Source organism: Odocoileus virginianus, chromosome 7, assembly GCF_023699985.2.
Source record: "Odocoileus virginianus isolate 20LAN1187 ecotype Illinois chromosome 7, Ovbor_1.2, whole genome shotgun sequence".
NCBI classification, from domain to species: Eukaryota; Metazoa; Chordata; class Mammalia; order Artiodactyla; family Cervidae; genus Odocoileus; species Odocoileus virginianus.
Window position 1 is genome coordinate 17768359 of NC_069680.1, and position 13357 is coordinate 17781715.

Sequence of the window (13357 nt, forward strand, 5' to 3'; positions counted from 1 at the left end):
TGTTGGAGTTTTAAAATTTTTTGATCAAAGAAGATACTGAAACATTTGTCAAGATCCTGGGCCAGTTTTACCACTATTTTGTGAGACCACTGTAAATCATTTAAGTTTTCTGTGTCTACATTCAACTGTATTAGGAACTCCCAATCTAGTGAGCCTTATAAAAGATAAGCTTATTCAGGGGGAGAAATCATGTTTTATTCATCTTTGTTTTCTCTTGCTTAAATTCATAATAGTTACTCAGTAAATGCTGACTGAAAGAGTTTGAAAGAAAAATAGGATATAGGGCAAGTGAAAATCCTGTGAGATCCTTCTGAGAACAATTTTATATAAATTTAATATATTCAGCTTGATTCTAAAGGCAGTGTTGAGAGGAGGCCTGTAGGGCTGCATGTTCTGCAGTGTAACATAAACTACTGAACTGATTATAGTGGTTAGAAGATTAAAAGATGTATATTTTTAATGGGCAAACCCTTTGCTTAAATATAGCCTACAGTCAGTAAGTGGCTGAGCAGTGCTCTCTTGTTAAAGCGGCTCCTGTGTACCCTTTGAGCTACCTCTGCACTCAGTGATGGTTTTAAGAGTTTGGCCACTTTCCACATGTCTGAAAGCACCTCTACATTAGACATGAGAAGGATGTGGTTGACTTTAAACCTTGGCTGGCATGAGAGGAATGGAGAAAGCCACAAGGGATTGTTCATGCATGGCTAATCCTAGAGACTTCTGATTTTGCCTTCATGGAAATTAAAATGTGTGATCTAGAACGATATCCTCCTTTTAAATTTTTTCCCAAAATGTTCTCCTCTCCTCAACTAATCTCTAAGGGACAAACCGATATGGAAAAGTTGTGAGTTGAAGGACCTGTCCAAATTTTTAGGTTTGAGGAGGACATTTCTGGTTCTGCTACTTTGGGGGAACTGTGATTTGTTATATAAATGAAAATCATGGTTTTCCTTTTTTTTTTTTTTAACTTCCTAAGGAGTTACCTCTTTCTGGACCTTTATTCCCCTCCTTAAGTCATTGCTGAGGTATTTGCAAACCGAGCCAACACTTACATTTTATTCACCAAACTAGAACAAAGCATCTGCTAATAGAAACAGCCTGGTAAACAGCTGAAAAAGCACAGAAGTCAGAAGACTCGTGTTTAAAGCATGGTTCATTGCTTACTTCTAATCTGTCATTGACAAATCTTTGGACCTTTTTGAGTCTTTCTATTCTCATCTGCAAAATGGGGTTAATGGAGGATTTTATCTACAAAGTGGGGGTAACAGAGATTAAAAGAGATGACGTGGGTACATTATGCCCCAAATAAACACGAGTTCAATCTTAACAATAATATTATGGCTGTGTGGTTACAATAAAAACTTTTGCTGCTTTTGCTGTCAGAAATGTCTTTGGTAGATTTCAGATTCTTTTCCATACTGCCTGCTCTTTGGTGGGGATCCAATAACATTGCTGGAACTCGAGTGCCCATGGCTGCATTTCATCTCCAGCTTTCTTTCTCAAGGGTTCAAATGGCCTGTTCAGAGAAGGTACGAAGGTACAAAGCAAAAATTTCAGCATATGCCATCAAATCTTGGAAAGTCATCTAAAGGAGGAAAGCCTGCCACATAGGAAGTAAAAAAAAAAAAAGGCTCTTTTCTGGGCATCATTTCTGCCCTTCTGGAAAAAAAAAAAAGCCCCGATGTTGCAATATTTTTCACGGCAGAATATTGTCCCAGATGGAGAAGGAAACACTGAGAGCAGAAAGGGAGATAACCTGGGGTTCTGAGGCAGCGTCGGAGTGGGGCGGCGCGCCAGGGGGCCTCAGAACCTCGCCGCTCTTTGTTGGGGGCCGGGGAGTCATTCTTTCCGCGGAAGAAATGACACCCCCCGCCCCCACACCGTCCCTCGGCTGCGGATCCGGCTCCGCGACCCGCGCGGCCCCTCGCCCTCGCCCCTCCCAGTTCTTGCGGACCCCTCAACGTGGTCGGACTGCGGTGCCTTTAAGACTTTTGCTGCTGCACATGCTCAGCTCTTTGTGTGTTGCTGGAGTTTTTCTCTTTTAAGAAAAAAAGAAGAAATAGGCTGGAGGATGGGACGGAGGGAGGGGCGGGGGAAGCGCTAGGGGAAAAACGCTGCACTTTTACCGCTGTAGGCAGTGGCCGGGAAGGGCTTCTTTTCTGCTGAAGCTGCGAAGCCGGTCCCGCTCTGATCTTTCGCTTGGGGGGGGGGGGGGGCTGTCGCGGGGGTGGTGCGGGGGGGAGATCCGGAGGCGCGGGGGCCGGGTTCCCCGGGGCCCCGAGGGGAAGGGCACCGCGGGCGCTGGGGGCCACACCTGGGGGGCCGGTCTCCCCTCCCGCGGCGGACCGGGCGGGGTGGGCGCGCGCGCGCGCTCGCCGGGGGGGAGTCCCCAGTCCCTGTAGGGGCGGGGCGAGACCACGCGCAGGGCCCGGCGGGGAGGAGCGGAGGCCGGCGCGCGAGCGGGAGGCGGCCCCGCACCCCGCCGGCCCTAGAGGCAGCCCCGGCGTCTGGCTAACGCGGCACCGGAGAGCAGATGGCTGCTGGGGGGCCGCCGGAGGCTGGCCGGGCGGGACGAGGCTGAAGCCCCGCTTCCCGAGTACCCCCTCCCGCGGTGGGCGCGCCCACCTCGGGGGGCTCCCGTGGCCCCCCGCCCTCCCGGGCGCGCGCGGCGGGGCGCCCAGGCTGTTGGCCCGTGCGGCGGGCGAGGCGGGGCCGCGCGCGGGGTCCCCTCCCCCTCCCGCAGGTCCCCGCCTCCGGCCCAGTCCCGGGCGCCGCGGCGGTGGGCTCGGCCTGCAGCGGACAAGGTCAGCGGACAGAGAGGCGATGCCCGAGCGCGACTGCAGGGAGCCGAGCGGAGGCGAGCGCGGCTGGGATCTGCCCGTCCGGACCGGGGAGCGGGACTGGGGCAGGCGCCGGTGAGAAGGAGGAGGAGCGCCGGCGGACGCTCGGTGTTTTCCTCTCCGGCCGGGTTTCCCCTCTGGAGCATCCTTGTCGGCGCCCGCGAGCGCAGCCCCGCCGGCCCGGGGTGCTGGGGAAGATGGAGCCGGGGGGCCGGGCCCGCACTGGCCCCCCGCAGCCGGCGGCCCCGGGGTCGTGGAGGGCTCGGCCGGCTGGCGGCGGCGGCGGCGGGGGCGCCTCCTCCTGGCTGCTGGACGGGAACAGCGGGCTGCTGTGCTATGGCCTTCTCTACCTGGCGCTCTACGCGCAGGTGTCCCAGTCGAAACCCTGCGAAAGGACCGGCTCCTGCTTCTCGGGCCGCTGTGTCAACTCCACCTGCCTCTGCGACCCGGGTTGGGTGGGCGACCAGTGCCAGCACTGCCAGGGCAGGTTCAAGTAAGTGCCTTCGCCGGACCCCGAACCTCAGCCTTGCCCCGCAGCCTCCCCCCCCACCCCCGTCCCTTCTCGGTCCGGGGTCCCCGGGCTGGGAGCGGCCCCCAGCGCTGCCTTCCGCCGGGCCCCGTGCCTTGGAGATCCCGACCCTGCGCCAAGCGCCCGGCACCGACCGCCGTGGACGCGAAGCCTCTCCGGGTGGTCCACCTGTCCGCTGCCCGTCTTTTTCCCTGATCGTCAAAAATTCCGCACTCAGTTACGGTGCCAAACACCATTTTGTTAGCGGACACTATTTTTTAATAAAAAATGAGGCACGTAAGTCATGAAATACTTGCGCATTGTGAAGCGTTCAAACAGTGCAGAAGTGTAAAGGTTAAAAGTTCTGGTCTGTCGGTATCTCCGTCTTCCCCAGCCTACTCCCTTCTCTAGAGGTAACCACTGCTAACTTGTTAGTGTATTTAGTAACAGTGATCATAAGTAGAATTATGATGACCTTACTATGTGCCAGACCTTGTTCTGAGTGCCTCATTTGTTCCTCAAAGAGTTCCTAGTAACTCTGAGTTACTAGGATTCCTATACTGGTTTTACAGAGAGAAATCGTGGTAATGAGTTTAAGTAATTTGCCCAAGATTACACAGTACTGATGGCAGAGTTGTGATCCAAATCAGCCAGCCTAACTCTAGAACGTTTACTTTTAGCCAGTACTACTGTGCTGAATTGTGCGAAGAGCATCTTGAATTGAGAAATACAGAGTGACTTTGAGTTAGATAAAGGGATGAAATACCTGGACTTTATAATGTGGTGGAGATAATAGCTATTCCTAACTGGTTATTTGACTATCAGCTATTGTGTGGAAGCATCACTTGGGTTTTTCAGAAGCTTAAGGCCCTAAGGAGCTTGCTTTACAACAGTAAAGATACTTGTCCCCTATTGGTTCATGTGTATTGCGTCGCTGCCTGGTATGAAAAGAAATGGATGAGTGTGGGGCAGCAGCAGATAAAATACTTGAGACCAGTAGGGTATCCATCAGACAACTTGTGCAGAACAGTCCTTAAGAAAGTCAACTTCTGTGTCATCCAGATAGTTCAGATCAAGTTTGCTGGCTGGGTTAGTGGCTCAGAAATTGCATTCTGTGGGTTACTTACTGTCACAGTGATAGCCAGATCTAAGTGGAGTGTCTCTTGAGTTCTAAGGCAAAGATGAGAATATGGTTCACATTTGTTGTTCTTTAGTTGCCAAATCGTGACCAGACTCTTTGCAAACCCATGAACTGTATATTCCACCAGGTTCCTCTTTCCATGAGCTTTCCTAGGCAGGAATACTAGAGTGGGTTGCCATTTCTTTCTCCAGGGGATCCTCCCGACCCAGGGATCAAACCTGTGCCTCCTGCATTGGCAGATGTGTTCTTTACTGCTGAGCCACAAGGGAAGCCTATGGTTCACCTTACTTATGTATCAAAAGAAAATTTCCTGGGAGTTTTAAACAAAATATTTTCGTTTTTTTAAACTTGCTGGTTAAGACAAGTCCCTGAAATCTTATTGTAAAAATGTATTTTTTAAAAGGGGACCTTTTAATTTAAGTAGATCTTACAGCAAGTTTAATTTACAGCAAGATTTTGGAAGTGAAATCTCAGAATGAAGTTTTATGAAATTCTTTTGTAGGAGTAAGTTGAAATGTTTCCTAGCTTCGTAATTTCACAAATTAGTGTAATACTCTTGTTTTTTAAAATACTTAAAAAAATTTAGATGGAAAAAAAAATACCTTAAAAAATTTAGTAGAGTTACTAATTAAAAGTTTTAAAAAATGTTTCCAGACCCGCAAAAATACTGTTTTGAACTGTGCTTATTAGTAATCTTTTTTACTTAAGTGTTCTTAAACTTTTGCTTTGAACAAAACAGCCAGCCCAGCCTCTTCACCTGGCAAGAGAGGATTTTGAACATAGAAAGTGGTAGTCAGTAATAAAAAAAGCCACATATATTTTTTATATCCATTTTTATATAAAGAGAAAGATTGCCTGATTCATATGTAATTTAGGGACATTGGCGTTTGGTTGGAATTGCTCTGTTTGTCTAAAGAGGACAAAAATTGCTGCAGTCCTGAGAAGCCTCTGTCTACATTGTATAGAAGTGGAATTGTTAATCAGCTAGATCAGCAGCCTGTAACCTCACTAGCAGATGTTGTCCCAGTTAGTAGGAAAGGTCACAGATCGAGTTAAAACCGGCTTAAATAATATAGAGAGATGGTTGCTGTTCATAAACAATACATTAGTGAGTAAAAGAGGAATAGTTTTTTAAAATATAGATGTAGTTAAATAACAATAAACCCTGGACTAATCATTGAATATTCATTTCCTTGGAACCTATTTCCTATGATTCATTGTACTCTATTAGTAAGTACTTTTTCATTCTCTGTGGAGTACCAGCTATTAATTAGAGTAAATATAACTGGTACAACTCTTTGTGTTTTGTTATATATACTCTTAGGGTAAAGAAGTATTTAATGTTAAAGGGACGAATCAGTTTAGAAGAAAAGATTTCTTCCAGGTAAAGTGCCTGCTAAGCTAAGAAAGGTTTCTTTAAGAATGTTGGCTTGTTTTATCCAATATTTGAAATAATAACACAGTGGGAAAGACTTTTAACTGGAAATTCTCACGCCATTAATTATCTTGAAAATCTTTTACTCAACTGAAGGATAGCAACCTTACACACAGACATCAAAAATGATCAATCTTCGTAAGCAGATGTCAAAATTAATTGGCTGGTTCCATGGTAACTTAGCTCTTTTTTTCTAGTGTAGGGATTTCACTAGGGAATGAGTATTCTTCAAATGCTTTTTTAGAAGGAAAGATTGATGGTTGGGGGGAGAAATGCAGCAGCAAATATGGTATCAAAAGTGGTGCTTCAGTTCTCTTAGGATTGATTTCAGCCTTCTGCTTCCATTTGAAGAGAATAAAACTCTCAGATTATAGGCCATTCTTCACCTAGGTAAAACAGAATGAACACCGATCTTTAGCCAAAGTTAGATTGAAAGACTTAGGACTGAGAATCAGAAAGGACAGTGCCAATTTGAAATACAATAATCAAGGATATGATATATGAAATATATGCAAATTTAAATTACATTTACTTGGGCAGCATAGTATAACATTAGGCTGGAAAGCATTTTGCTACAAACTCTATTTGAATGAATAACACTGTTATAAGCTAGGTCTTTAGAATTATTTTTGTAGAGTAGTTGAGATTTATGTTTATATAAACTTATAATTTGCGTTCATACTTGGACATTTTTTTGCTTATATGACTTAGGAACCTAAGACTTCTCATTTCTCTTAGGTAAAGAAAATAGCTGAGATTAATGTTCTGAGATTGGAAAATACCTCATTATTTTCTAAATATTTTATAAATTTAAATTTATTATTAAAGTACATTTATTGAGCATTCCTCTAATCATCTGTTAAATCTTACTGTATGTTTAATGTATGCAGATTTTTTTTTAAACCTCTTTGATCAGTCAAATATGGATGATGAATTTCACATGTTTATAATAGAAGTAATCTATTTCTATTTTAACAGCAAAATGAAAATATACTACCAGGAGTGAGGTTGCTGTTGTAAATAGAAAACAGTAGGGTTAAATGTGTAAATATTTTTCCTAAGTTACTACTAAAACCCCCCAACATATGTGTGTATATACACATATATCATTTGGAATCCTTTTTAATAATAATAGGGAAGCTCTCAGTAACTATGATGTTTAAATTGAATGCTCCCTGTCCCCAAGTCTTTATTTCAAACTAAGATTCTAATATGTAATTTATATGCATGGGTTCTTTTCATGTTATTAAACATGAAAATCACACAATGGAATTTTATAATAATTTAAATTGAGTGTTTCTGAGATCCCCAACTGATAAGTTACTTGAAGTAGCATGGTTTTGAAGACCATGTGTCTGCATAATTTGGTTCCTTTAGCAGATGACTGACTCACTCTTCCAGCTTCCCTGCCTTTTAAAGTGCCTTCAAAGTGTCACATTGCTTTTGGACTCAGGGCATTTCACACATACTGTTACATCTCTCTGAGCCCTCTTTCCTGCATGGTCTTTGCTTGACTGATTACTAAGCATCCTTAGTATCAAATTTTAGCATATCCTAGTGTCTGAAGGAAGCTTTTCTAATTCTTCAGACTACATGACCCCTCATATACTCTTATAGCACTGTTTTTCCTTTGTAGCACTTTGAAAATGAATAATTAGAGTTGAAATTTTTTTCTGAAAAATTATTTTTAAGAGCTTAATTGAGGTATAATTGACATGCAGTATACTACAATTTAAAAAGTTTTGATGTATATATGCGCCTCTTAAACTATCATCACAGTCAAGATCCTAAAAATGTTAGTCACTCTCAAAAGTTCCTTGTTGTTGTTTAGTTGCGTCCAACTGTTTGCAACTCCATGGACTGCAGCATATTCAGGCTGCCCTGTCTTTCACCATCTCCTGGAGTTTGCTCAAATTCGTGTCCATTGAGTTGGTGATGTCATCCAACCATCTCATCCTCTGCCATCCATTTCTCCTCCTACCTCCAATCTCTCCCAATATCAGGGTCTTTTCCAATGAATCAGCTCTTCCAATCAGGTGGCCAAAGTATTGGAGCTTCAGCTTCAGCATCAGTCCTTCCAGTGAATATTCAGAGTTGATTTCCTTTCGGATTGACTTGATTTCATCTCCTTGCTGTCCCAGGGACTCTTCAAAGAGTCTTGTCCAGCACCATGGTTTGAAGGCATCAGTTCTCCCGTGCTCAGAATCTGCATGGAATGCGGGAGACCTGGGTTTGATACCTAGATTGGGAAGATCCCTTGGAGAAGGGAATGGCTACCCACTCCAGTATTCTGGCCTGGCGAATTCTATGAACTATATAGGCCATTGGGTTGCAAAGAGTCGGACACGATTGAGCAACTTTCCTTTAACTTTCAATGACTTATGATAATGATGTTGAATATCTTGTCATGTGTTTACTTGCCATCTGTAAATTTCATTTGGTGAGTTGTCTGTTCAGAACTTTTGCACATTTTTAAAGTTGTTTCTTATTATTGATTTTTATAAGTTCTTTACATATTATGCATACTATTTCCTTATAAGATGTGTCATTTGCAAATATTTTCTTGCATGTTGGGGCTTGTCTTTTCATTCTCTTAGCAGTTTTCAATGGACGGAAGTTTTAAATTTAATGAATTACAGCTTCTCAAGTTATTCCTTTTATGGATTTTTTTTTTTTTTCTGGTGGTAGTATCTAAGAAACCTTTGCCTCAGTGAAAAATTTTCTTTAATTCTTTTTTTTTTTTTAGAATTTTTGTAGGTTTACATTTTGCATTTAGGTTGAGTCCATTTTGATTTACTTCTGCATTTAGTTTCTGCTGCACAGTAAAATGAATCAGCTATATGTATACATATATCCCCTCTTTTTCTCATTTCCTCCCATTTAGATAACCACAGAGCAGTGAGTAGGGTTCCCTGTGCTATATGGTAGGTTCTCATTAGTTGTCTATTTTATACATAGTATCAAAGTGTATATGCTGCTGCTGCTGCTAAGTGCTTCAGTTGTGTCCAACTCTGTGCGACCCCATAGATGGCAGCCCACCAGGCTCCCCTGTCCCCGGGATTCTCCAGGCAAGAACACTGGAGAGGGTTGCAATTTCCTTCTCCAATGCATGAAAGTGAAAAGTGAAAGTGAAGTCGCTCAGTCGTGTCCGACTCTTAGCGACCCCATGGACTGCAGCCTACCAGGCTCCTCCATCCATGGGATTTTCCAGGCAAGAGTACTGGAGTGGGGTGCCATTTCCTTCTCCTCAAAGTATATATGTGTCAATCCTAATCTCCCAATTCATTTTACCCCCCACTCCATTTTCGTATTTTGGTTTTGTATCCTTAAATCTTCCTAAAATTACTTGTTTTTAGTAGTAGTATTAGTTTTTGTAGATTACTAATGATTTTCTACATACTTGATTATGTTGTCTGCAAATAAAGATAGTTTAAGCCTTTTCTCTGCAATCTAGATGCCTTTCATTTCTTTTCCTTGCCTTATTTCCCTGGCTAGAACCTCCATTATAGTGATATATACAGGTGATAAGGAGTAGTTGACTGTGTCTTGTTCCTGATTTAAGGGGAAAATATTCAGTCTTTAACCATTAAATATGATAGCATGTGTAAGTTTCTTGTAAATCCCCATTGTCACATTGAGGAAGTTCCCTTCTGTTCTTAGTTTTCTGAGAGTTTTTATTGGAATTGAGTTGAGATTGGAATCTGCATCTGTTGAGATGATAATTTTTCATTTTAAGCTTAGTATGAATTATATTGCTTAAGTCTTGAATAGTAAACCAGCCTTACATTCCTGGGATGAGCCTCATCTGAAATGATATATTTTTCTTTTTATGTACTTTTTGGGTTTGATTTATTAAAAATTTTAAAAGAATTTTTGTGTATATATTCAGGAAGGATATTGTTCTTTTCTTGTAGTAACTTTGTCTGGTTTCAGAGTCAGGGTAATGCTGGCCTCATAGAGTGAGCTGGGACCTTACTGTTCAATATGCCAGGAAAGTGTGTAGAACTGACATCATTTCTTCATTACATGTTTGGTAGGATTCACCAGTGAAGCCCTCAAGACTTGGAGTTAATTCTTTAAGTTTGAATTTAACTTATTTAATATAAACTCAGTTCATTTAATAGTTATAGCTAGAAGTTCAATTTATTTAATATGTGTAAGGCTGTATGACTAGGACTTAAACTTTATTGGCTAGAGTATTGTCCACTTTGGTAAATATTCTTTGTGCATGTGAAAAGAGTGTATTGTGCTATTGATGGGGGAGTGTTCTGTAAATTTCAGTTAAGTCAAGTTGGTTGATAGTTTTGTTCAAGATTTCTAAAACTTCTCTGATTTTCTGTCTGTTTCTGTCAGTTATTGAGAGGGCATATTGAAACCTTCAATTATAACTTTGTAATGATCTATTTCTCTGCACTCGTATCTATTTTTGTTTCATGTATTTTGAGCCTTTGTTATTAGGTGCATGAAATTTTCTATTATACCCTGTTGGTAAATTGATCCCCTTTTCATTATGGAGTGAACATTTGTTGAAGAGGCTATCCTGTTTTCATTGATGTTTTGCTCCTTTGTTGAAAATCAGTTGGTCATCTCTATATCTGTTTCTTGATTCTGTTCTGTTCCATTGATCCATGTGTCTGTCCTTCTTGGGATGCCTTTTTTTGACTATTGAATCTTTCAAGATTCATTTCAATAGATTCAAGATCTGTTCAAGTAAGTCTTGAAATTAGATAGTGAAATTTCTTTAACTATTTTTAATTTTGAAAATCCATTTGTTTATTCTAGTTCATATGCTTTTTCCATATAAATTTTAGAGTCAGTTTGTCAATTTCTTAAAAAAAAACTGGAATTTTAATTGAGATTGTGTTGATACAAGAGATCATTTTGGGTAGTATTGACATCTAGATAATATTGAGTTTTGCAGTCCTCCAACAGATATATTTCTTCATTTATTTAGATTTTCATTGATTTCTTTTCAGATGCAGATCCTGAACATATTTTGTTAGATTTGTACCCAAGTAGTTTGTATTCTTTGATGCTATTATAATTGATATTATTTCTTTAAATTTCAGTTTCCAGTTTTCTTTTTCATTATGTATAAATAACAATTGATTTTTGTATGTTGACCTAGTTTTCTGCAGTGTTGCCAAACTCAGTTTCAGTAGCTGTTTTTGTAGATTCTCCGGGATTTTCTACATAGACAGTCATACCTGTTTTACTTCTTCCTTTCCCATTATATCCCCTTGTTTTTCTTCTTCTGTTGCACTAGCTAGGACCTGCAACCTGATGTTGAATAAGAGTAGAAGAGTGGATATCCTTGCCTTGTTTCCAATCTTCGGTGGAAAACATTCAGTCTTTAAACATCTTTAAACATGAACTATCATGTTAGCTGCAGGCTTTTTTTTTTTTTAATAAATGCCCTTTATTAGGTTAAAGAAGTTCTCTACTGTTCCTGATTTTGAGAGTTGATCATCATGCGATAACAGGAAATGTATATTGATCTGCCCCTGGTTCCTGGCATAGAGTTCTTAAAACCCTTATAATTTCCTAAGTGATAAGAGTACTAGAAGCATCTCGTGTTCTAATGCTGTTTTTTAACCTTTGTTCCTAACACAGAGCTCCTGAAACCCTTGTAATTTCCCTGGTGATCATACTGTGTTTTGTTCAATGAGGTGACTCAGGGTGGGCTCCTGATCGGCTCCTGGATAAGGGCTAGTTACCAGAAAGACCAAGTCATGGTTTGAAACTTGGACTCTTCAGCCCTGTCCCCCATTCTCTTGAGAAGGGAGAATGGCTGAAAATAGAGATAATGATCTATGATATCTACATGGTCAACCCTCCATAAATCCCCAAGGTTTGGGGTTTGGAGAGCTTCTTGGTTGATAAACACTTGGAGGTGCTGGGAGAGTGATGTACTTGGGCAGGGCAGGGAAATTCTGAACCCATTTACCCATACATTATCCTATGTAGCTCTTTCATCTGGCTGTTCCTGAATTATATACTTTTATAATAAACCAGTGATCTAGTAAATAAAATGTCTGAGTTCTGTGAGCCTCTGTAGCCAGCTGATCGAATACAAGGAGTGGGTGTTTGGATCCCCCAGTCTGTGGCTAGTTGGTCAGAAGCATAGGTGTTAAATGGGATTGCACTTGGTGTCAGAGTTGAGGGGGGAGTTTTATAGGACTGAACCCTTAACCTGTGGAATCTGATGCTGTCTCCTGTTCAACTCCAGAATTGAGTTGAATTCTTGGACACCCTTCGGGTGTCTGTGAGTTCCTTGGTGGTTGTTCTTGTTCAGTTGCTAAGTCATGTCTGACTCTTCGCGACCTCGTGGATTGCAGCATCCCAGGCTTCCCTGTCCCTCACCATCTCCCAGAGTTTGCCCAAGTTCATGTCTGTTGCATTGGTGATGCCATCCCATCATCTCATCCTCTGTTGCCCTCTTCTTCTGCCTTCCATCTTTTCCAGCATCAAGGTCTTTTCCAACGAGTTGGCTGTCTGCATTAGGTGGCGAAAGTATTGGAGCTTCATCCGGATTCCTTGGTAATGGGGGGAAAACCTCCATACATTTGGTGACCAAAGTGAAGGTGGTGTGAGTAGAAAAGGAGACTTATGGGGAACAATACACAGTGGGGAGGAACTGGATATTTTTCTACACAGGCGGATAGGAAATAAGAGTTTTTCCATTTACAGTCATGTATCAGTTCAGTTTAGTTCAGTCGCTCAGTTGTATCCAACTCTTTGCGACCCCATGAATTGCAGGACGCCAGGCCTCCCTGTCCATCACCAACTCCCGGAATTTAATCAAACTCATGTCCATTGAGTTGGTGATGCCATCCAGCCATCTCATCCTCTGTCGTACCCTTCTCCTCCTGCCCCCAATCCCTCCCAGTATCAGGGTCTTTTCCAATGAGTCAACTCTTCGCATAAGGTGGCCGAAGTATTGGAGTTTCAGCTTCAACATCAGTCCTTCCAATGAACACCCAGGACTGATCTTCTTTAGGATGGACTGGTTGGATCTCCTTGCAGTCCAAGGGACTCTCAAGAGTCTTCTCCAACACCACAGTTCAAAAGCATCAATTTTTCCGTGCTCAGCTTTCTTCACAGTCCAACTCTCACATCCATACATGACCACTGGAAAAACTGTATGTGTGTTGAATTTTGTCACATGACTTTTTTCTCCGTCTATTGAGATAGTCATTTGATTTTTCTTCTTTTGTGTGTTAATATTGGTGAATTACATTGATTGATTTTCAAATGTCTAATCAACCTTGCATTCCTGGGTGATTTTTTCTACATCTGTTGAGATAGTCATTTGATTTTTCTTCTTTTGTGTGTTAATATTGGTGAATTAAATTGATTGATTTTCAAATGTTTAATCAACCTTGCATTCCTGGGGTTAACTCCTTGCTTTGCAATGTATTACACTTTTTATA

At 41.9% G+C, this 13357-nt stretch overlaps 1 protein-coding gene across 1 annotated transcript in view; it reads left to right on the top strand.

Moving 5' to 3' along the window:
- Positions 1–2945: 2945 nt before the first annotated feature.
- The window catches only part of ATRNL1 (attractin like 1), a 751710-nt gene continuing 741298 nt past the window's right edge, over positions 2946–13357 (top strand). The window contains exon 1 of the mRNA XM_070470251.1: positions 2946–3333. Within this exon, the coding sequence (XP_070326352.1) occupies positions 3038–3333 (296 nt within the window). The 5' untranslated portion in view covers positions 2946–3037. The remainder of the gene's footprint in view (positions 3334–13357) is intronic.